At 35.0% G+C, this 23,711-nt stretch overlaps 1 protein-coding gene across 1 annotated transcript in view; it reads left to right on the forward strand.

Annotated features, from left to right (window-relative positions):
• Positions 1-18,930, forward strand: part of LOC148827916 (leucine-rich repeat transmembrane protein FLRT2) — a 40,337-nt gene extending 21,407 nt beyond the window's left edge. Inside the window, exons 2-3 of the mRNA XM_088925536.1 lie at positions 10,438-10,762; positions 13,497-18,930. Coding sequence (XP_088781662.1) covers positions 13,916-15,883 — 1,968 coding nt within the window. The 5' untranslated portion in view covers positions 10,438-10,762; positions 13,497-13,915 and the 3' untranslated portion in view covers positions 15,884-18,930. The remainder of the gene's footprint in view (positions 1-10,437; positions 10,763-13,496) is intronic.
• The last annotated feature ends 4,781 nt before the right edge of the window (positions 18,931-23,711 follow it).

A 23,711-nucleotide genomic window follows, 5' to 3' on the forward strand; every position in this document is an offset into this window, starting at 1 on the left:
CAGAACTGATTGATCAAACACAGTACATCACATTAATGTACTATCACATGAATGCACCAATACCATCACATTATTTGTACAAAATATTCCAACTGTTCAACAGGACCTTTCATCATTTTCCCGTCCACCCATAATCAATTATCCATTTATTATCAGACAGCATATCCCTGCTGAGGGACATGGCACCTCAGAGCCTATCCTGGAACCCAGGGCACAAGGCAGGACTACAATCTGTACAAGACGCCAGGTCACCTCAGGGCACACACTGGCACACACAATCAGAGACAACATGTCTCTTGAAGGTGAGAGGAAACTGGAGCAGATGGGGGAAACCCCACATGACCACCTAAACGTTATGCTGTTCAGATGCCCCATGCATTTTCCCTTCATTTGTAACAGCAAAGGTAGTTGTGCATGAAGTGTTTTGATTACAGGCAAAATTAAAATGCAAACTTCAGATGTCAAACTGCATGCTGAGCCAAGTGTTTGTAACATATCCACCATATTGTTAGGTTAACTTTGGAGATGCAAGTTATTAAAAAAAAATAGAGATTTCCTTGGGATGTAGACCTTCTCCTTCTTTTTTTTTTACACAGATTAAAAGTATATTACACTTTTCAAATAGCAAATTTGGTATTTTAAGTGCTGTTGATTTCGAAAGTATCAAATTAATATAAGATAAGTGATTAGCATCACCGTCATGTGAACATCTTCTTAAACTCCAAAATAATAGGTCTAAATTACAGAAGAGGTAAGACAAAAACCCAAAGGTTTAGATTAAGGACTTATAGAATTTAAATACAATTTGGCAACTTTGATAATTCACTGACATGCTAAGGTATTTAGACTTTAATCAGTTCATAAAGACCGGGAAATGGGGTCATAATGCCAAGTTATTTTTCTTAATTAAATCCTCCTGTGGGAAGCAGAGTTGAACAAATACAAATGGTTGATATGAAACCTTAGAAGTGCATTTAGTGGTATGGTTCTCCCCACTTTTTAAAGTAAACAGAATTTAGATTTTTTCCCCTTATTTTTACTTACTCATACGGACTACGCAGGTCATCCTCATTCTTGAGCCCACAGAAGAAGAAAGGCTTTGAAAGAAGAAAGACCTCCACAATTGTGGTCGACCTAATTACATGTACTGGTCCAACAGCCCTTTTAGTTAGTTGGAAACTTAAAGAGGGGCAGTTCTAACCTTGAAGGGTCACTCCTTTCTGCAATGGTCTTTTCCTCATAAATCCTAAATTAGGATTAAATCTTTGATTTTAACTAGCTGATAACTGAAAGGTCGCTTTAAAGCCCGTTACTGTATGTACCTATCCAAAATTTCACATGTAGACGTTTTACACCTTTGGATAAATACATCTAATAATAATTCTGTTGTACTAAAACTGCCCTGCATGTACTGTATGTACAGTAGAACATTTTTAACGATGAGGCAAATTGCAGACATCAAGCAGATAAAATCAGGTTAATAAAGATGTGATGTTTAGCAGCTTTAGAGGAAAATGTTCTTAATTTTAGCACATGCAATACATGTAGTGTAACCTTAATCTTGAAAAGCTAAGTTGCTTGTGGAAATCTTACAAGATTGATGAAGATCAAAAAATTGACAATGATATAAAACTTATTGTTGTGTTCAAGGAATCTTAATGTTACTATATTAATTATTGCCTCCTATATTAGAAAGGGACTTCCATCACCTCAGGAACAGTAGAGATGGAATTGCTCAATAAACAGGGTACTGAGGTATTTGTACAGCTGTAGTGGTATCTAGCTAGATAATAACTCTAATGTGAATGGAGACCAGATGACTGACCACCATTAGGCTAGATACTTTCAGAAGTTCACCTGCCACTTAAGTGACCAAGTGGTATTCTTGAAAAAAGACAGAATATAGCAGTAGAAAGAAGAAAATGGCAAGAGGGAAGAATCAACAAGCAAGTTACAGCCTACAATCTATTTTTACCACTGGAGTCCTCCTTGATGATGATGCCTACCAGCTATTGGACACTGAATGGACATAGACTGGGAGAATAAGTTGTAGTTTCAAATTGGTGGAACAATTTAAGTTTCCTTTTTAAAGTATATCCATCTATCCATTTTCTAACTACTTCATCTCATACACAGTCGCAGGGGAGCCCAAGCCAAGCAATGGGTGCAAGCTGGGATACACCATGGATGCCAGTCCATTGTAGGGTACACACAAATACAGACACACTCACACCAGCACAAATTTTCTCAAAAGCCAATTAACATACTATAACAATATGCTTTTGGACTGTGAGAGGAAACTGGAGCACCTGGAGGAAACCCATGCAAACATGAGAGGTACTGTACATACAAACTCCAAACAGACAGCACCCCAGGTCCAGAATATAACCCAGGGCTTCATGGTTGTGAGGCAGCAGTGCTAACCACTATGCAACTGTGTTGCCCTTTTAGAAACGAACAGATAAAATTAGTCATCTATTTGTCATTCTTTTGTGTATATGGATGCTTTTTTATTGGACTAGGGATCAGAATTGCTGCTAGCGATCTCTGCATTGGTAAATAATTTCCTGTAAATACTACTTTCAGTGTTTTGTGTCTCAGTTAGGAATTTGTTTTGTAATAAATACCCATCTTGTAATCTACAGCTATAAAGAACCTGTTTATTCCTCTACCCCCATATTGTGCATGGAAGATTAAAGAAACTTTGCACTCAGCATTACATGAAAAGTGAGGTGTGTTATTAGCTTTACAAATTTATTGTAGTGAAGTTAGTGTCAGGAATGTGTTATTTTAACTAAACATTTAAACTATTACCTTACACCCCTTTTTGTAAAACTTTTAAAGAAAAAGGTCTCCTACTGCTCAAGTAATTTAAAGTTCATTAACTGGAAATAATAACAGTTCAGTAAGTCCATTCAGTCTGACATCCCTGCTGCACCGTAGGAAGCAAATCCATGAAACATCAGACTGATGCTGCAGTATTACGAAACTATAATTTGAAAATGGTGGAGAGATTTTAAATTTACTTTAGTCTTCAAATATGTTCCAAGGAATTACTTACACAGGGAATTGATATAATAAAAATATGCAGTTTGCTTTTTTGTCTGATAACACATAGACATACTACTAATGCATTTAGCATGAAGTTAAACAGAGTGGGATATTGTCATATGGACTTTTACTCCTAAATTCCATTAACATCATTTCCCACTTAGAATATTATGAAACTAGATATTATTCCTACTGGGAAACATTCAGAACAGTTGTTTTATATTATGAGTTTATTTTGCCTTCCAATATGCAGTATTTTATGTATCAGTTTATTTATTTTTAAAAATGTTAATGTCATGGAAGTCAACAGCTTCATGAATTACACCTTTCGTTCATAATGCTAGACTATGCTTTCAAGCATGAATACTAGCATCAATTTAATGCTAGACACTACAAAAACCAAATACAAAAACTAAGGTATTACTGTATAAGCAACTATTTTGTCTTTTAAAAAAGAAAGTCAGGTATTCAAGTGAGCAGTGATTTCATTACACTGTAGCTCTGCTTACATACTGTATACTGTAAAATGCCATCCAAGTAACAGCAGAAGGTGTAAGGTCTCCATCATGCAAACAGGAAGTCCTCCAGGGAGAATCTTACTTGTCAGGTTGGCTGTAAGACCAGCAGTCACACACAGCAATGTCTTTGCAAATCAAATGCTTTGTTGAAGAATGTCACTGTAAAAGACCAGCCTTTCATGGCAATTTTAATCTGCCCAATGAATTTCCGACAAACCTGAAAAGCTAAAACGAATACCTGGAGGGGGTGGAAGGGTGGGTTAATAGTCTTCGTAGACAGTGCCTTTATATTAGGCAGCTACAGAAAACAACCACCTCATGAACAAGTGACACAATTCGTAAAAAGAAAATCGTTCTTCTTGCTTCATCCAGTTGCACTCTGTTGCTTTGTTTTTGCTCAGAGCAGGATTTCGAAGACTTGGATCAGGTTACATTATATTTTCTTAAATTCAAGACCAAAATTATACACTTCCATTATTGCATCTGTCACATCTGTTAATGACATTGCCTTTAGATTTGGAAATATGTTGGTTGCTTTCAATTTGAATTCTTTCTAGGGCAGTGATGTTACTTTTGTAGTCGGGAGCCCAAAACTGTACACAGTATACTAGATACTGTTTAACACTAAACTAGTGAATCCCCTTTATACAAGAAAAATTCACAACACTAACAATACACTGTTCTGAACTGCTCCCTGTCTTAACACACACAATAGCACACAAACATGTAGAGGGAAGGTGAGCACAGCAAATGGAAAGTGGCTTCTGTAGAGTTCTGCAGAGCTCATCTTAAATCCAGAAGAGTTTCATTTTTAAAAATTAATGAAAATATTGATCCTTTTAAATAGTTAAGTGGATATGGTGAGAATAAGATTAAAAATGTATTTTCTGATGTTTTAAAATAACTGGTTAAGCAAAAAGATTCATGCTGTTATTATTTATTCAAGAAAAGAAATATCTTAAATCCAATCGTTGTACTCTATACTCTGAATAACCAGAATATGAGCTTGCTACCAAATGTACAAAGCTAAGACTACATCATAAAAAAATGTACTAATTCTTAAATACAGTATCTGTGTATTTATACATATATATCATATATGTTAGCTGAGAGAAATTTCAACTTATCATAATAACAAAAAAATAAGATAATAGTATATCCTGTATGCAAACATCTGCTGTTTTGTAATGTTTTTATTCTTTTTTAGATCATTTATTTCCTCACATAAAAAGAAGTAAAATATTAATCATTCCATTCATGTTTTGCACAAATACATCCTTTAAAAAAATAAATTTAAATTTCATTTCATTCAGAATTATGAGGAAATGTGGAATTCTTTGGATTAAGTTAACACAACAGCAACACTGTGCTAATTGAACACAGATAAACCACATTCTGGCTATGTTTGCAGTGTGAGTTCTCCATCCAAGATAACTGAATTTGATCTTTAATTCAACATTTTCCTCATTTATCCAAATGACATATTGTTGCCAATGACAGTTACCAAGACACAAAGCTTTGCAAGTCAAGGAAAATAAGAGAAATATAGAGCTACTGGGGATATCTCTGCTTTGGACATCCTTTATTTAACCTCCGAGAGGATATTTACTGCAGATGTAACTTCAGAAAAGCATCCCATCTTCTAAACAACAATTCACTTCCTGACCTTTCCCTGCATATCTGTCTGTGCCTGCTGACTAACAGAGCCCTTTGTGTTACCCGTCACTGTTTTTACAGCTTGATACATGCATGGGACACATCCATCTGGAGTAACCCAGCAGTCCATTTCTTCTGAACAATATTTCACTTCTGACTGAGTGAACTACTGATTAAATAAATCAAAGGCTGATTGAACACTGCCTCTTTTTACTTTCTGCACTCAACAAACATTTTTTTTTCTGTGATCTCAAAAACAGGTTTTGCACTGGAGATCTGGACATTTATGTGAATGATTGGCTTTTTAGTTTTCTGTTAAAGTTTCCCAAGTCTTTCTCCTTAATGAGGATAAATGTATGCAAAGGCATAAAAAAAAATTAGATTCAATTTTGAATTTTGATGATTAGTGTTAAACATATTAATCCTTAAAACAAATCCCTTGCTAGGTATTTCCAAATTTATATACATGACTACAGAATGTTGTCTATTTTTAAAAGTGTTTACTGTGCAGCCAAATGTCATTTTCAAAGACTGAAATTAAATTAAGTTTTAAATAAATAAGAAAATGTGACACAAAACTAAATGATTTTTGGCCTTGTCACTGCATTCCTTTGTTAGCTGTCATTTCCTGATTAGATTATTCTGTTGCATAAAGACATAAACTGCATTTCCTATTAAACAAGAGGCTTAGACACTGCATGAGGAATTACTTAACATATTCAAATGCTGAATATGCTAATTGAATATGTTGCAAAATTTGTTTGGGAAAATTTTCTGCATTGTGCAGAATCACATGATACAGTGGAGTTCATTGAGTGGTATTTATCTGTGAATGTGTATGTGAAGAGCTTTATAAGTTGTTTGATTCATCAAGTATTTCTGAAGCAAATGTGTGGTGAGAGATATATGATGAGTGATAATATTTATTCTTTCTGCATTGAAAATGTCAGTATGAAGTATGATTGCTATTTACAGATGTCATAAGAAAAAGAAGGGAAGTTGTTTAGCAAATAATTTGTTATTTTCATTAGGCATTATTTAGAAATGATTATTGTAGGTTTTATTGTAAAATTTATTTTTTCATGCTAATCCTGACATTTACGGTCACATATTCCAATTGTGTTTTGTATCAAAGTCCTATATTATGCCTTTTTCTGAATTATTTGATAGCAAACTCACACATGGTATTTAAAATAGGTTGCAATTAGAAGAACCTATTGTTCTCATCACTCACCTTCATCTTCCTAGTGTTAAAACTGTAGAACATTACACACTTACAGTACATGAATCACAATTATTTATTCCACACCAGTACTTTGCAATCTTAGTCCTTGTTAATAAACAGACTGTTGATGTAGTGGATGTTAAGAAAAGCATAATGGAGAACTAAATTCTTGGACCTCAGAAAAGATAAGAAAGCAGACATGGTGAAATGGGAATAAATTAAACAGCTGTTTGGTATATAAAAAACTAGGGTGGCATGAAAAAATGGACAAAACCTCAGATAAGATAACACAAATTTCTACAATACATTCTCTATATAGTTTTCAAAGAGGTAAAATTAATTATCCTACTATACTGTTTGTAAATACATTTACATATTAATACACTTAGTACTATATTCTTCAATAAATTACACTGTACTTACATTAACTTGAAACCTACAATACACATTTGGAAATACCACAGATGCCTTGATATCTTTTTTCAAACTCATAATACAATGTTAGTAAATATGACAAATAAAATATATAAAAAATGATGCAAAGAAGGCAGAGTATTAAACTAAAGTTGTTTTTTCTAATGTTATGTCTTCTTTTTACATACTGTACGATTTACACCGGGAACTATCAGGAGCACAAATGAATACTTGAGATCATAAGCTCTTTATGTGCTAGTAAAATTACAGTATATATGGGTTTTTGGTTTTTTTAGTTTTCACTATTGTGGACTCACAGCACAGAACATGTGCCTTGCCATAGCAGCTACTGGGAAGAACCAATGTCATCTGGTTTAATTTTGGAAGGTCTATCATAGCTCATAGGAGATGAGACCGTTGTTTACTTGTTGATGTGCACAGGATATGTCAATCACAATCACATTGAACATTTATTATAAAGCATAGCTCTTGCTTTACAATGGCCATTCAACATTCAGGGCATCAAGATCCTCAGCTGGAATACAGTAATCATTCTTTCACTGTAAAAAAGCTTTGTTCATTTCTTCATTTGTGAAGAAATACAAATTAAGTTTTTACCTGACGTGACTACCTAAGATAGTCAATAGGTGCCATAGCACACACTAGTGAGCTCAAAAAATATCCCTGTACACTACTGCCACCTTGATATAATGTCCTGAATTTACAGCCCTCCACCTACTCTCTGTCTTACACTTCATAGCAAATAGGTTTACCGCAAGTAAAAAAAACATGGAAGTATTATATGACATGGGCAAACTATATGCAAATTGCAATTCCTACTGTGACCATAATACTGCCAGAGATTTAAATAAATTATTCAAAAAGACTGAAGATTATTGTACATACTGTAACTGCAACAGAAAAAGAATCCTTTTCCTATTTCACTTGTGTTCAATATTTATGAATGATACCTCAGACATTATAACAGGCAGTAACACTAGGATGGTGACAATTTGCAAACTGAAAAATATTCCAGCTGATTTTATATCCGTGCCTTATAAAGAATGTATGCAGTATTGTTGTAACTTTAATATTTTATTTCTCAACTTTCAATCAGGTCAATATTCCTCCATCTAAATTTTCTGATATCACAGTTTTAACTTGAATCTATTTAAAGATTATAAGCAGGTTCTTGCCTGTCCATGGGTCTCATAAGCACTTATATAATTAATATGGAACAAGCCAGAGTCTGAATGAAATTTAATTTTGTCTATTGAGAACAAAAATGACAGCTGTGGTATTTGGCAGGCAAACATGTACCCAAAAGGCACTCAGCATGCCATAAAAAATAGCAAAATGTGACAAATGTAGTACAACTGATACATTAAACTATAGCTTCAGACAACAGGTTGACTATCTTTCTGGAAATACTGTATATCTAATTTATTTTCATAAGGCCATGCAGGCTGTTCTCTGTATAGAACATGCATCATCATCAGTTAAGAGTCTGGCATTCCCTCTTGTCATTTGTGACTAATGATTGCAAATTGATAAGATCGATCAATCATGCGTGACATAATCAGCATATCGCATTTTAACCATAGGCCATCCATTAAGCCATCTTCTTGCCATTAATTTGATGTCAGTCAGGCATCTACATAGATAGGATAGACATAACAGTAATTCAATTGCAATAGCCAATATTAACCAGTTTTCATGCAATGCTTATTGTATATGCTAATCTTACTGGAAAGAACATCAAGGTCAGGCAAATATCACATGCTGTTGTCACTGGTGCTCTGAGGAATAAAACATGAGTGTCCAGTTTATTAAGCTGTCCTTCATTGTACCATAAGGACAGACCCAGCTACGCACTCAAATATTAAAATCAGTTCTCAGATTCTTCAGTGAAGTACCTGGAAGCTTTTGGTTTACATATACAGTATAACCCTTTAATTTAGTCTTTTGTTTATCAGGTAATGGGGGTATAAACAAGTCAGATCAGACTGCCTACAAAGTCATGAGTCGTATCCAAATGATTTTAGTCACTAAATCTTGTTCTGAGCTATGTGAGAGACCAGAACAGGGCGAAGAAACTATCCTTCACTGGGCCTAGTCCCTGCTTCGTGAACTTGCTATTCTGTGTTCAGTAAAACAGAGAGAAAAAACAGGAGTTTCTAAACTTTGCACAAAACTGAACACACAGACATAGAAACTGTTTTTGTCATATCACATCTTCTTGGACTGATTAATTTAATAAAACATTACCAAGCCTTGCTAATTATGAAGATTTCATTAAGGGAGCGTTTCATCTCAGCAGGGCTCAGCCTCAGAGTTTGGAGCACATTAGAACTTGCAGAAACTAGGCATCGCAACAATGCTGTTGGCCTGTTTTTTTTATTTTATGAGCTTTTTTCATTTTGAAAAAAAAAAGAACATCCACCAGTCTTACTCCAAGTACAAAAATAACAGAATAAAACATTAAACTGGTAGTTTTATAATGTAAAGTAGTGGCCAGAAGTACTTACAGTATAAAGCATACAAAATAAAGAAATTACATTTTCATCAGTGATGGGAGAACTATGAATGTATTATAATCCTTTCTAAAGTACTTCTTGCCTAGCTCTCTTACCTGTACACTACATTCACAGGAAAAATATATTTTTATTTCTGTAATTTATAGCAGAGGTACAGTATGTGATTCAATCAATTAAAAAGATCTTTTTAAGTATATTATTTATAGATATCCTTATAAGTGAAATTACTCCCTGCCATCCAAAAAATTACAAACACATCACTTTATTGCAGCTATTTTGCTATAAAACAAAAGCTGATTAAACGAGTATATGCAAATATTCATATCACACGTCCAGAAAATGAAAATGTAAAACCTTAGAACTACAAATATCCTTCTCTTTCAAGAAATTCACATTACTGCTAATAGATGAGTATCTTCAAATTCATTCTATCACAAGCAGTTATAAATACATGAAAATACAACAACTTGCAATGAATGAACGTGCGATCTTGGTGGTTTAGGACAGGCGTTTTATTTACTAACACCTTTAGAAAAGTGGTGAGGGAAATTAAACGGATTTCAGAATCTGTTTTCCCGAGGTTATTGACTTACTTTTTCAAAATATTTTTTTCTTTTTACCAGGAAGAACAAGAAACCAACTTTGTAAAAATCAAAATTAGTTTGGAGAACAGGAATAAAAGTGCTTAGTTCCCCAAAAATGGCTGCTGACCACTTACTGATGTCTCTGCTTCGGCAAAGGAGCACTCTCCACTCTGTACGGGTGGGAGGGACGGAGTGAGAAACAGAGAGAGAGAAGACAGCAGCAGTGAGATCGCTATCAGCTGAATTCATTACTGTAAACATCTCCCAGGGGTTTCGAGGGGAAAAGGCAAGTCTAACATTGGCAATAAACTATCAGATGTGAAACATTATTACCGGAGCATCGGGCAACAGTCGCAGGGAGCGCACGCATACTGCTTGGGACACACGCACGGAGCAGGAGCAAGAAGTCTAGATAGGTTTTCCCCCTAATGTGATCCTTTAATCTCTTGAAGGAGCACGGAGCGGAGAAGAACTGAGGCAGAGAGTGGTTCCCGTGTTGAAAGGCGGGGGTAAGGCACGGAGTCGGGGCTGAGTGTGGGCTTGTAGAGCCCTCCGCTGGACTGAGCAAGCATGCAGCCTGAGGGACTGGGAGCCGGTGGGCTGCGCGGAGCGACCCCGTCCTCGCAGAACAGAATACCGCTGGAGCGCTGGGATCTGTCAGGCGGCTCCACCGCATGAACTGTCTGCTGACAAGAAGGAAGCCTGCAAAAATCCGGGAAGTGCACAAAGTGGAAAAGGAAGGGATACAACATGAAGAGGATTAAAGCACCGCTTAGGGTAATTGCTTACTTTAACGCACAATCACGTAGTTGTATAATTATTCCCATTAATTTACTTTTTCTGTATTAAGAGATTGCGATGGGGGGGAACTGTAAACAAATAAACTTTTTAAAAGGGTACAAAGGACCCTTACATGCATTTGTATATTTATTTAGAGAATAACAAATCTCTGATAAACCAAACTGATAAAGCAGGATTTGTATCACCAACCCAGACTGTACATGTTGTGGAAAAACGGGATTTCCTTTGGCTGTATCTTCTATTCTATAAATCTGTGCAGTCCTTCGGGCATTTTAAAATATCACAAATGCTCACTAAATTATTTTCAACGTGTAACGAGCAGTTGGTTGTGCATTGTTTTAAATATGAATAAATTGGATTCATTAATTAAATTAACAGCACAAAAACACCAATTGATCTTCAATATATCTTGAAACGTGAGTTATTAATATTTCAGTGGCATGTTTAAACTGTTTTGTGTTTGTCACAGTAACGTGAAGTATGACACCCAATCACTCTTCGTAATGTGCTGTATCATAATTCTGCGGCTGAAAGAGCTCATTCAAATGAACATCTCTGACTGCGAAGTCTTTAAAATTCACCTGATGTGCTCCCCGCCATAATATGGTTGATAATCTTTGACATTTAACTGCATTTTGAATGTTTAATCTATTTTTTAATCCTGTTTCAGTAGCGGGCGTATCAACATGTACATCTAGGTCAAACAGGTACCAGGTGCTAGAAACTAGAAATGAAACGTCTCCAATTTCGAAACTAATAACCTATTGTCACAGAATAGCTTTTTAAATTAGAGATAGCATTTGAAAAAGAAAAAATGCGAATGTACTTGATGCTGAGATTATGATTGATTTAACTATTTCATGGTATTTATTGACAGTTTTGCTGATTGACAATTTTATCATAATATATTTGCTATTTCCACGATTATGTTTTTTTATGTTAACAGGGAAAAAAAAGACTAAATCCTACTGTATGATGGTTTTAGGTAGAATCATTCAAATTGCACAGTATTATAATTTAAAGACATTGAAATACATCTTGCCTTTTAATATTATGGTGCCATCTTATACAGTAACTTATAAATACTGTTAAAAAATCAGTAGTCAAGTGTATGAAATGATAAAGGCTAACATATTCATATTTTCAGAGGTTTAATTTGCAGTTCGTTTCACCTATCTCAATATTCCCATTTGTTACATTAAACTTTTGTCATTCCTGTTGTTAAGGGGTCGATACAAGTCCAATTTTAGTATTTATTCAGTTTAAGAAAATAAGATAATACAGTTTAAATAACAACAAAGTTTAAGTGTAACAGAAAATGTTTACGTTGTAACCTTAAAATGATATTTTTTCCCTCATTTGAGGTGTGGTGCTGTAGCCTATAAGACCGTAACATCACCTTTTAAATGTAAATTCTACAATGTGAACTTAGTCTTACAGCCACAGTTTGGAGTGGACTGTTATGCAAGTTTTGAATATCGGGTATTGTAATTTTGTGACCTCAGTGCTTATGCAGAAACAATTCATATTGGTAGTAACTGCCTGTGCACTATTAACAGCAGAAATACTTTCTAGTCTTAGTTTAGTTGACTTTTCGTTGTCTATAAAACCAAGCTTTCATTTTGTTAGTAGTTTATAATGAGCTGCCTTCTGCTTACTGGTCTGTAAAGTCCAGTCATACTGGAAACTGTTGACTGGGGCACAAAGCAGTGCTATCTGTGTAATACTTTCAGTGCTAGCAATTCCACAGTTTAAGTACCTAAATCATTGACTTCTCTGTAAGAGTATATGAGTGGAATATGTGTATATTCTACAGTGTGTAGAATATTTTTATATTTTGTTTTTATGTTATATAATTAACATGCTTACAGAAGTCATATGTAAATGATAGTTTGTAGTCATTCGGAAGTGACTTTCTTCTGCATTTCCTCTTTAACATTTTAATCTGCTTCTGGTATTAACACGTTTTAGAATACTAAAAGAGGACAGCTTGTCTTTGAATGCCATTTAAAAATTAATACCTTATTTAAAATGTTTTGTACTAAAATTGTGTTAAAATAATGTTTACCACTACTATAAATCACAAACAACAGTAATGATGATGAAAACCATTTGTTACAATGCTTGTGGCAGTAATATTATTCTAAAGCAGTCAAATGTTAAATTAATTAACCAGTATCTAATAAAAAAAGTTTTAAACAAGTTTTCATCATCTATATTATCCACTAGATGACTGTTATTCCATTTTGTTTTTAATTTTTATAATTTTGTTTGGCTTAGATAAGTTCTATAATAACTTTAATCCATAAAAACAGTTAGGAGCAGTTTGCTTTATAATTGGCATTATTTTTTATTATTTCACAGGCAGTTTTGTGCTTTAAACCTTTAGAGACCTGAACTCACAAATATAAAAAAAATGGTTCATTTTTTTCTCTGTATGAAGCCACATATTGTATAAAGCTAATGTAGGTTAACTGGAAAAACCAGGAGGGAAAAAGTGAGGTGAATTCTGTGGAAATAAAACTTTCAGTGAAGATGACATACTCTGTTGATTTCCTTTAATTAATGTCCCTTTTGCTATTATTTCCTGTTGAAAACTTCTCTGCATGTAGCTAGACCGCAAATTAGGATAACTACAGTAGAATGTGAGCATTTCTGAAGTCCGAAGCTTTGGAAAACTATTAATCTTATTTTTATTTTATTGAAACAGGTCTCTGGATCCAAATGTCAAGTCCAAAGGAGGCTACTTCTGTCAGAGCGCAGCAGTGTGTGACGAGTGAGTGAGAGAGAGGGAGTCCTGCATGATAAACCTGCTGAGTATTTCCAATGTCTCCCTGTGCTGCATGATTTTAAATTGGCCCTTGCTTGGCTGAAAGCGAAATGTGATGAGCTGCGCTATCATCTGATATCCAAGCATGGATGGAGGCAGCCAGAAGAGCAACGCAAGTTAATGAGACCATTGCTCTTGTATTTGGAGCTTAGGACAAGCAATTATAGAAGGATTACCCCCGACTTCTTCCATATAGCATACTTACCAGCAAAGTAAGCATCCACCCAGGCTTTTAAAGACTTTCTTTACAGTGGATTCTTTTTTTTTACAAAATTGCAAAGTTCCAACTATCTTAAGAAATGGAGTTACAGGCTCGATTCTGGAATAAAGACTGGGCTACTTTTCTAAAATCATGGGTAACCATATTGCTGGGTCTCCAAGTACACTTTTATAGGGCTGCCTCTTGTCCAGAGGAGTGCCGCTGTGATAAAACCTTTGTTTATTGCAATGAACGGAGTCTGACATCGGTTCCTCTTGGGATACAGGAGGGTTACAAGACACTCTACCTCCACAACAACCAAATCAATAATGCTGGATTCCCTGTTGAGCTGCACAACCTTGCTTCAGTGGAAACAGTGTTCTTATATGGTAACCAGCTTGATGAGTTTCCCCTTAATTTACCCAAAAATGTGCGGGTACTTCACCTGCAGGAAAATAACATCCAAACCATTTCCAAGGCAGCCCTGGCCCAGCTGTCCAAACTGGAAGAGCTGCACCTGGATGATAATTCCATCTCTACTGTTGGAATTGAGGAGGCTGCCTTCCGGGAAGCCGTTAGCCTTAAGCTGTTATTTTTATCAAAAAACCACTTAAGCAGTGTGCCAGTTGGATTGCCGCTGGATCTAGAAGAGCTCCGTCTTGATGAAAACAGAATTGCTCTCATTGCAGAGGAAGTGTTTAAAAATGTCACAAAGCTCAAGCGCTTACTTCTGGATGGGAATCTCCTAACAAATGAGGGAATAGCCAAGGGAACTTTCAAGGATTTAGTAAATCTCACAGAGCTGTCCATGTCTCGAAACTCTCTTACCATTCCACCCTCTGACCTCCCTGGTGAGTTTTTAGTGAAACTCAACTTGCAGGATAATCAGCTGAATGAGATCCCCGTGACAGCCTTCTCTAACCTGCATCAGCTAGAGAAATTGGATATTTCAAACAACCAGCTGCAGTCCCTGACACAGGGGGTCTTTGATGGCCTTACAAACCTAAGGCAGCTCACTGTCAGAAACAACTTGTGGTACTGTGACTGCAGGATTAGATGGGTAACAGAGTGGTTAAAGTCTCTACCAGCACCTCTTAATGTACGCGGATTTATGTGCCATAAGCCAGATAAGGTCCGTGGCATGGTAATAAGAGAGCTCAATCTCAGTCTGATCCCATGCCCCACAAGCACCACATCTGAGCCACGGCTCACCCGCATACCCACAGAGGCCCCTCCTTCTACACCCCCCACGAGACCAACTGCAACAGTGCCAGATCTGTCTCCCACACCTACACCCCCTTCTCTGCCCACAGCAGGCGACGAGCAGAGGACTAAGCTCCCTCCCCAGGACCCTCTGCAGATCTCTTTTAGTTTTGTCAATGACACTTGCATTCAGGTAAGCTGGATGTCTGTCTTTTCAGTCACTGCGTACAAGGTGTCTTGGGTTAAAATGGGGCACAGCTTGACAGGAGATGTTGTGCAAGAAAGAATGGTCAGTGGGGAACGACAGAGACTGAGCCTGGTGAACCTGGAGCCAAAATCTACATATCGCATTTGTATAATCCCTTTAGATGCTTTCAATAACTACCACCCTGGAGACGATACAGTATGTTCAGAGGCTACCACCAAACCTGCATCATTTAGCTCTAATAATAAGGCCACTGGCCCAGAGCAGGCCACTCAGCAAAACCCCAGCTCCCCTTTCCTCCTGGCCGGTTTGATAGGAGGGGCGGTGATTGTTGTTCTGATCGTTTTGTTAAGCATATTCTGCTGGCACATGCACAAGAAGGGCAGGTACTCCTCTTCCAAGTGGAAATACAACCGAGGAAGACGAAAAGATGATTACTGTGAAGCAGGGACTAAAAAGGATAATTCCATCCTTGAAATGACTGAAACAAGCTTTCAGATAGTCTCCTTAAATAATGAACAGCTGCTCAAAGGAGATTTCCAGATACAACCAATCTACACCCCAAACGGGGGTGTTGGCTTCAGAGACTGCCAGCTAGGTAATAATAGCATAACATACTGTAAGAGCAATGTCCCAGATGTGGACTGCTGCCATACATGATAGTTTTGAGACCACATTAGGACCTTTGTACTAATAATACAATTGAATACTGTATATAAGCATACAGTATATATTTCCAAGACCTGTCCACTATGTAATTTATACTGTTGGCTATTATGTGGAAATCTGCTATCTTTTTTATTCCTTAGTAAAAAAAATGCAAATTGTTTTATAATTTGTTGGTTTTCAAGTTGTATTAAGTACTGTACAGATGAATTTGTACAATCAAGCCTTCTTAGCTTCTTCTTACAGAAGATGTTCTCTTTTAGTTTTAGTATTTACATGATATCGATATTGGGAGACTTTCTTAACCACAGAAGCATAAAATGCGCCTTTTACAGAATAATACTTGGACCTCTTCATGCTACACATGAAAAGAAGTACCTGCTAGATATAAATATTGATGGTTAAACCGAAGAAAAAATTCCTTTCTAGGGGCTAATGGAAAATAAACAGGAAATAGATCATACACTGCATAAAACATGCCAGTGGTTAAAATCAGAAAATAAAGAGAACGAAAGTCTGTGACAATATTTCCTGGATCCTTAGCAAATCCGTAAGAAAAGGTGTCATAATAATCTTAATCATTCTAAATATTAGAATCCAATAAAATAAACCCGTGTGTATATGTGTATGCCTGTGGGTATTTCATGGACCACTAGATGGCACTGTCAGCAGCATTGTATCAGTCTGTGGCAGAAGGGCTGCTGAGGCAATGTGATGAAGGGGCTTCCTGACTGTTTAGCTGGTTGTCATGTTTGTAAGCTTTCTGAATTTGCTTGGGGAATGTGGTTTTCTTACCTAAAAAATGTCAGAAAAGATCTTGAATGGTGGACTGGTTCAAACAACGGTGAAGGTATGCTCGTCTCACATATAACAAATATTTATTATTATATAATATTCATTTTCAGCTTTTCAGTTTACTGTTTCTATTTTAATTTTTTTTTTCAGTTTCTTGTGAACATAAAAGGAAATTTGCTTTTTTTAAAAAGAACATTTTGAGTCATAGATCAGAAGATGTTTCTAAAAGTCTGTTATAATATACAGTTTTATGTCAAAATAGTGAGTTGGGTGATTAAGATTATTATCTTGTTGGCTTTATTTTAGCTCATGCTGTTTAAGATGCCTAAGAAGAGAAATTGTGCTCACATAATGAAACAGTTAATTAAAAAAAGGATAAATGTGGGTGCTGTAGGAAAGCTTAAACCCAGAGATACAAGAAGAGACAGGGACCTTCAGATCAAAAGGGCTGTTCACACTAAGCAGATGTGTTAAAGGTAACAGGTACAGTATAACATAGTATTTAATAGTGGCTGTGATGGATAATATTAATTGTCCACACTTGGGGTGAGGTGGAAGTGATTAACACATGATCAGACTAATAGACAATAGCAGATATTCTTCTAATTATAAAGCTGCATACAATATATCACTTCCTAATTATGTAAGCCCGTACATACAGTATGTCAATCAAACAAAATGTGTGTGATTGAGATGAATGCAATTTTCCGCAATGACAAGGATACTTTAAATATAGATGCAAAGATAAAAGTTGCCTAGAGACATTGAGAGATAACAAATGCATTTCTTATGTAAAACACTATCAGATTTCTACATGTAGGCAGCAATGTAGAATGTGTTTCTTGTTTCCTGAATGTGTATTTTCAGGAAAATACAGAACTTTTTGAGTAACAAAAATCTCTAATTTCTGAGACTGCAGTGTCGGTGCAGGCAGCATGTTCCATGTAGCCAGGTTTTCTTTAATGTCCACACTTTCAGAGAGATTGCTGGCCTAGACAAAGTTTTATTTTGCAAGCCAAACTCAAAGAAAAATTTCAAGTTTTATAACCTCTAAACTAAATTCAAGTAAAAAATATGCAAATAACGTGACAGACTTAAATATATTCAACAAAAGAAAAGTAACACATGCATCAACATCTGTTTTCATTAGTGCCTAGAAATGATGAATACTTTATTTATTTGCCATCTTTATATCTTTACACTGGGACCTTGTAAAATATTATTTCCTGCATGTAAGTACACAGAATGTGATTTTGGAAATGAGGGCAATAGTTCTTCTGTGGTCATCAAAGTGTTTCCAATTTTTCTTCTACTACAGATTACACAATTTTGCTGGCTACAAACACTGGGATTAATAATCGCATCAGTCTTTGTTTGGTTTAGTGGCACCAAAATTGTTATTGGGCTTCATCTGCAAGCCTCTACAAAATCTGTACCATTAACAATTCATTATTTCCTTCAGACCTGACAAATCAGTTTACAATTAAGAATAATAAAAAAAACAGTCATTTGATGCCTAACTACAGTAACAGTGTTTCTGCGCAAGAGCTCTCACATGTAAACAAAATCCAATATTTGAGGAGTGTGTTATATTGGTAAGCAACACTAAATTATTTTCCTTGCCTTTTAAAATGCTACCAGATTTTACTTTCAACTGCTGTATACTAACTTAATTTGAAAATAAAAAATAAAACCTCAAATTCAACGAGTTTTAAACAATTGTTATTTTATCTAAAAGGCCCTATATTTTTATATCAGAAGCACAGAATTTACAATTAAATGTTTTGAAAGGATGAATAAGAGAACTGTAAAAATTATATAATCCTGGAAAGAAAAAAAAACTTTTGTGTCTCTTAAAGTTGAAAACTTGTCTTAAATAAAGTTTCCCTCTAATAACAATAAAAAACAAATCTTCTCTAGTATTGGTACAACATGGTGAAAAAACATAATTCAGGAAAGTTAATAATTTCTAAAAACAATAAAAAAATGGTAACTCTTTGTATTTAAACAATAATGAGAATAACACCCCACTGAAAAGCACAGTAATAACAATAATAATAATGAAAGTTAGCATTAAAACTTTGTTTAGTATATAAACCGGTCATCTGGTGGATCAGTTTTATAATAACAAAATCTATTCTGCTATTCAGGAACCAAAGTTTTTCTTGTTCTTTTGTTTTTCTCCTATAAACAAAATTGTTGTTGTATTTTATGTATGTGCCTTGAAATAAAATCACAATGTAAAGTCCTTCAAACCTTTAAATGTTTTTGCACAACATGTATATATAGAAGCGCAGCTTTTTTGGAGACAAAATAAAGAGCAATGGGATTTATTTATTTTTAATTTAATTTACCTTTACCACAGTTTCCTTCAGCTGCAATAAATTGTGTATTAGATTTTTTAAAAATCAGTTTTTGCACTAGTGATAGCCATTCTTCTTGAAACTATGTGAACATAAAAGAGCACTGTACCATTAATGTGACTTCACTGATAGAAAGATACTGTAATAGAACACCCAAATGAAATGAACCATGTGAAACATGCATACATGTACAAACGCTTTTCTTCTTTTCATTTTTTGAGGGTTAATTGCACTATCATGACCACGTGTGTAGTACTCTAATGTAGTACTGGCAGTCTTTCGTCAACAATACTTGTGAACTTCAAAATATCGTGGCAGCTTTAAATCCAAGACAAAAAGTGCTGCTGTGGGAAAATTGTTCTCTCAAACAGTATCTATGCATCTTGCATTGTTCCCACGATAACAAAGGTGAAAGCAAGCCTTCCTGACCCTGTCTCAGCCAAGGCAACCTCTCAGGTTACTGCATTTCATGTCTGGAGCTTTACTTGGTGGTACTGCAAAATGGACTGTGTGAAACGCTCTCCAGTATTTTACATTTCAAAGACACAATTTGACTGGCAAAACATGTACAAAACATGTTCATAACTACCACCTGAGCAGGGATTATATTTTAAATTCTATGAATAATATCAAGCTTGTACAGTAGATCTCTATAGATACAATTCTGATAATTTGAGACATTATTCAGTGCAATTTCAATGTTTTCACAGTTTGTTAATGATGCTGAGAGTGAGAATGCTTGATAGCTACAGACATACTCTAAGATGTGGAGAAATACTCAAGTAATACTTATGAAGAAAGTAAATGTCAAGGTCTCATTTCTGAGTATTTGAATTTAAAATGTTTGATAATTACATTTTACGTATTTTTACAGTATGTAAAGATGGTAATATACCAAATAACTGGTAGAATGAAGACAAATTAATCATCCAATAGGTAATGTTCTGAAACATCGTTTTAATTAGAAGAATGTTATCTAAAAACCAGGTTGAAGACACAAATAGCACAAATAGCAAATTTCCCCAAGTGCAAAGCAGACTATTCTCTTGCACATAGTGTGTGGTATATTTGCACTTCAAAGCTGATTGTGTCCTTGCATTAGAAAAAAAAAAACATTGGATTGTTTCCTCTGTGTTTATCAATACACAAAATTATATGTCCCGGTATTGATTAAGGTTATATACATTTCTATTATTTTTTTGGTGTCATATTTTCAGAGGAATCAGTAATAAAAGAACTAAAAACCCCCTTTCAGCTCACCTTTTATTCACATGCATCATTGACCAAATGAAACTGATCAATCCTCACACAAATACAGGACGTTTCCAGCTGCCAGGCTGCATTAAACTAACCCTTCGCGGGAGGAGGCCAACAAAGCCTTATTTAGACAAATTTACTGGAAGCATGAAGTTGATCATCCATACTAGTGCAAAATAAAAAAAAACAGTAAAATCATGTTCTTGAAAGTATAGTATTTGATTCCAGTTTAACACTGGATAAACATGTTCATTTTGTGACAGTGAAAGGATATGAATATGAATCCTATATAAAGATCTGGACTTTAATATTAACATTTAAGTCATGGGCATACAGTAGGTCTTCCCAGTTCAGAGAAAACTGCAGAGAGAGGAACTTAAACCTTAGAGCTCTTAGGAATAAGACAAGCACCCTTCTACTTCTCTTAAAAAAGTTTTTTTTTAACCACGAGAAAACCAGTCAAGTATAAATATATACAGAGATATACAATTAAACTTTCACCATGTACCTGAAATTATTTCTGGATGCTTTACAGTATATACCAAATTATTTCATAATAATATCTTTGTTAAATGTGGCACTCTTCATAAATGCGCATAGATATGCTTATTAAGATAATGAAAGGGAATGATAATCTCTGCAGTTGAACTATGGCATGTAGAAGTGAAGGTTTTATATTAGAATTCAACTCTCGCCTCATGTTAAAAGACATCCACATTTGGCTGTTCTTTGATTCAGTTTTATGTGGTAGCATCGATATAGTGGAATGGTACCATTCTTTATAACTATTAGAAAAGCCATTTTTAATATGTAGATGTGTGGCTATTTTCTTTAAACTGGTATTGAACATCACAGCAAGAGTGATAAATAAGCACAGGTTACACTGAGAAATGCAGCTTTGTCTACCTACTGTGTTTCTGGTGAACATACGTTCATGCTATTATGGCATCATATTAACACCTTTGGCAGAACTTTATTAAAACGCAAGGGATATATCTTTCAACACTGAAATATTATTAAAATTACTTCACTTCTTCCCTCTTTATAATTGCTTGAAAGCAACAAAAGCACAGGCTAAAATGTGTATCTGCAATCAGTGTGGCAGAAATCTGTGCTCTCTGGGCATGATGAAGACATGTGCTGTATTCTTAAAAAATCCGATCTTTAATTCAATCTTAAAATCTGTAATTTGAACCTTAAAAAGCTGGCATATAACACAGGAGAGCACAGCTGAATAATTTGGCAGCACTGAATCAGAATTATCCTGACCTTGCTTTGTTTTCAATAACCTCTGGTATCATCATTATAGTAATAGCAACAACAATAATTATAATACATTTATTTATAAAGACTTTTCAAGAGATTCCACAGTACTAAGCAATTAAGTGTAATTATTAAGCATTTTATGAAGTGGCCTGGCATAGCTTTTAGGGATCATTTTTAATATATACAGTAGGAGGTTATGGATATATTGTCCATCTATTTTCCCAAAGCTGTAGACTAATTATTAAATAAGCACTGTGGTGTATTGATTTTGGCTGATTACTTTGTATCCTGAAAAATGAGCCCATACACATACTGTAATGATATTTCATAAGACCCAACCAGTCCTCTACTACTGGGCAAATCAAATCAAAATAGGAATTAATGGAGACAATGTCTGCAGCTTACAGTACTGCATCTTCATGGCCTTCCTTATGATTAAATAAAAATGCTAACAGAATAAGTGTGTAATGATGAAAAACAGATTGGGATAAAAAAAGGATAACTCACTGCTGTCTCCCCTCATCCCTGAAGCCACTCACATTACAACACTATCGTTGTTCTGTTTCTGTTTTTCAACTTTCTGGATACTGAGAAATAATTATATTTTGATATAATACTATTTCAATTACATACAGCAAAACAACTGTCTTTTTTTTAAAAAAAAAGCACCTACAGTACATGATGTGTTCAAAGTCTTGCAATGAGCTTACCATAAGCAACACCTGGAGACTAATGTTTGAGAGTTTTGTTAAATTAAAGAAAATGAATACAAACATGATTGTTCATATTTATGTAGCCAATCCTCAGTGAAAAACACTATGAATTAGTCTAGTTTTTATCATCATGTACACTGTAGATGTGTATTCCTCTAACACTGACATAAACTTTCAGCGTTAGTAAATCTCTATTTAAACTCCTTAGAGATTTGATCCAATAGAGCTGCATCTTGTTCAAGCAGGCTTTTGATCAGAGATGTCTTTTTTGATGCTGATACATTTGTTGTTTTGTGTTTTTACAGCATTTACAGACACTGATCTATCTTAAAGGCTCTCCTACAACTGCAGGTGTTTTGTAGTGATTTTTATGAAGGATTTAATGTTACTAATTTTACAGTCATTTTAACAATTTTACTCCAACAGTAATATGACCCCAAATACTGTACACTTCCTGCAAGCCTCATCCCTGTTGAAATGTAATATATGCTCATAATCCCTTAAAATAATGATTTTCTTCTTCTACAGTTCAAAGATGTTGAAGATAACATCAGTCTATAAATATAAATCTTGACATCCTAATATAAAACAAAAATATATAGCTGTATGTCTCAGTACTTTCTACAAGTTTATGGAATTGATGTACTGCTGTTCCAAAGTCTTTAAAATAATCAGGTGTTACACTAGATATATGTTATGAGAATTGACAACTTTCTCAAAGACTCCACTAATGTTTTCTGCTTTTGTAACAATTTTAACTGTTGTTAATAGAGCTTATTTTCCTTAAGCAGAAACCAAGCTTGTCATTTAGCAATATTTAACTCACATGGATCAGAATCTTCAAAAATGTGATCCCAGTAACTCAAGGTAAATTGTACATGAGCAGCCAACATGAAGTATTGTAATAGCTAGTCCATCACATTTAACAAACAAATCTAATTGATTCGGGTGTTCTTGTCATTAACATAATTTGTTCCTCTCATCACATCCATAAAGGTACTGTTAAAAGCTTTTTTTTCCTAAAAAGGTATTATTAAGAATTTATAAGGTTGAGGCTTTTATCCAAATTGATTACAGAGATTATAATTACCCATGTTTTTAGAACAACGCACAATGTCTAAGACTTTTGCACAGTAATAGTATACTGTGTATAATAAATCACAAAAGAAAGGCAACAGTCGGGTTCTAATGGATCAAAGGAAATGTTTTTAATAAATACTAAACCACATCATAGACAATTTGAACAAAGTTGCAGATACAAAATAGTATGTTTTCAGTATATGTTATAAAGTACAGTAAGTATCAGGAATGACTATCCTAAGTGTGAATACTGGCAGCTGACACACACACCTGATCAGCCTCTGGACAGACTGCTGTGGGCTGCCCCAGCCATCCGCCTGTGCAGCCGCAGTCAACTGGTGAATCTGG

This window comes from Atractosteus spatula, chromosome 9 (assembly GCF_055471065.1).
Source record: "Atractosteus spatula isolate fAtrSpa1 chromosome 9, fAtrSpa1.hap1, whole genome shotgun sequence".
Lineage (NCBI taxonomy): Eukaryota > Metazoa > Chordata > Actinopteri > Semionotiformes > Lepisosteidae > Atractosteus > Atractosteus spatula.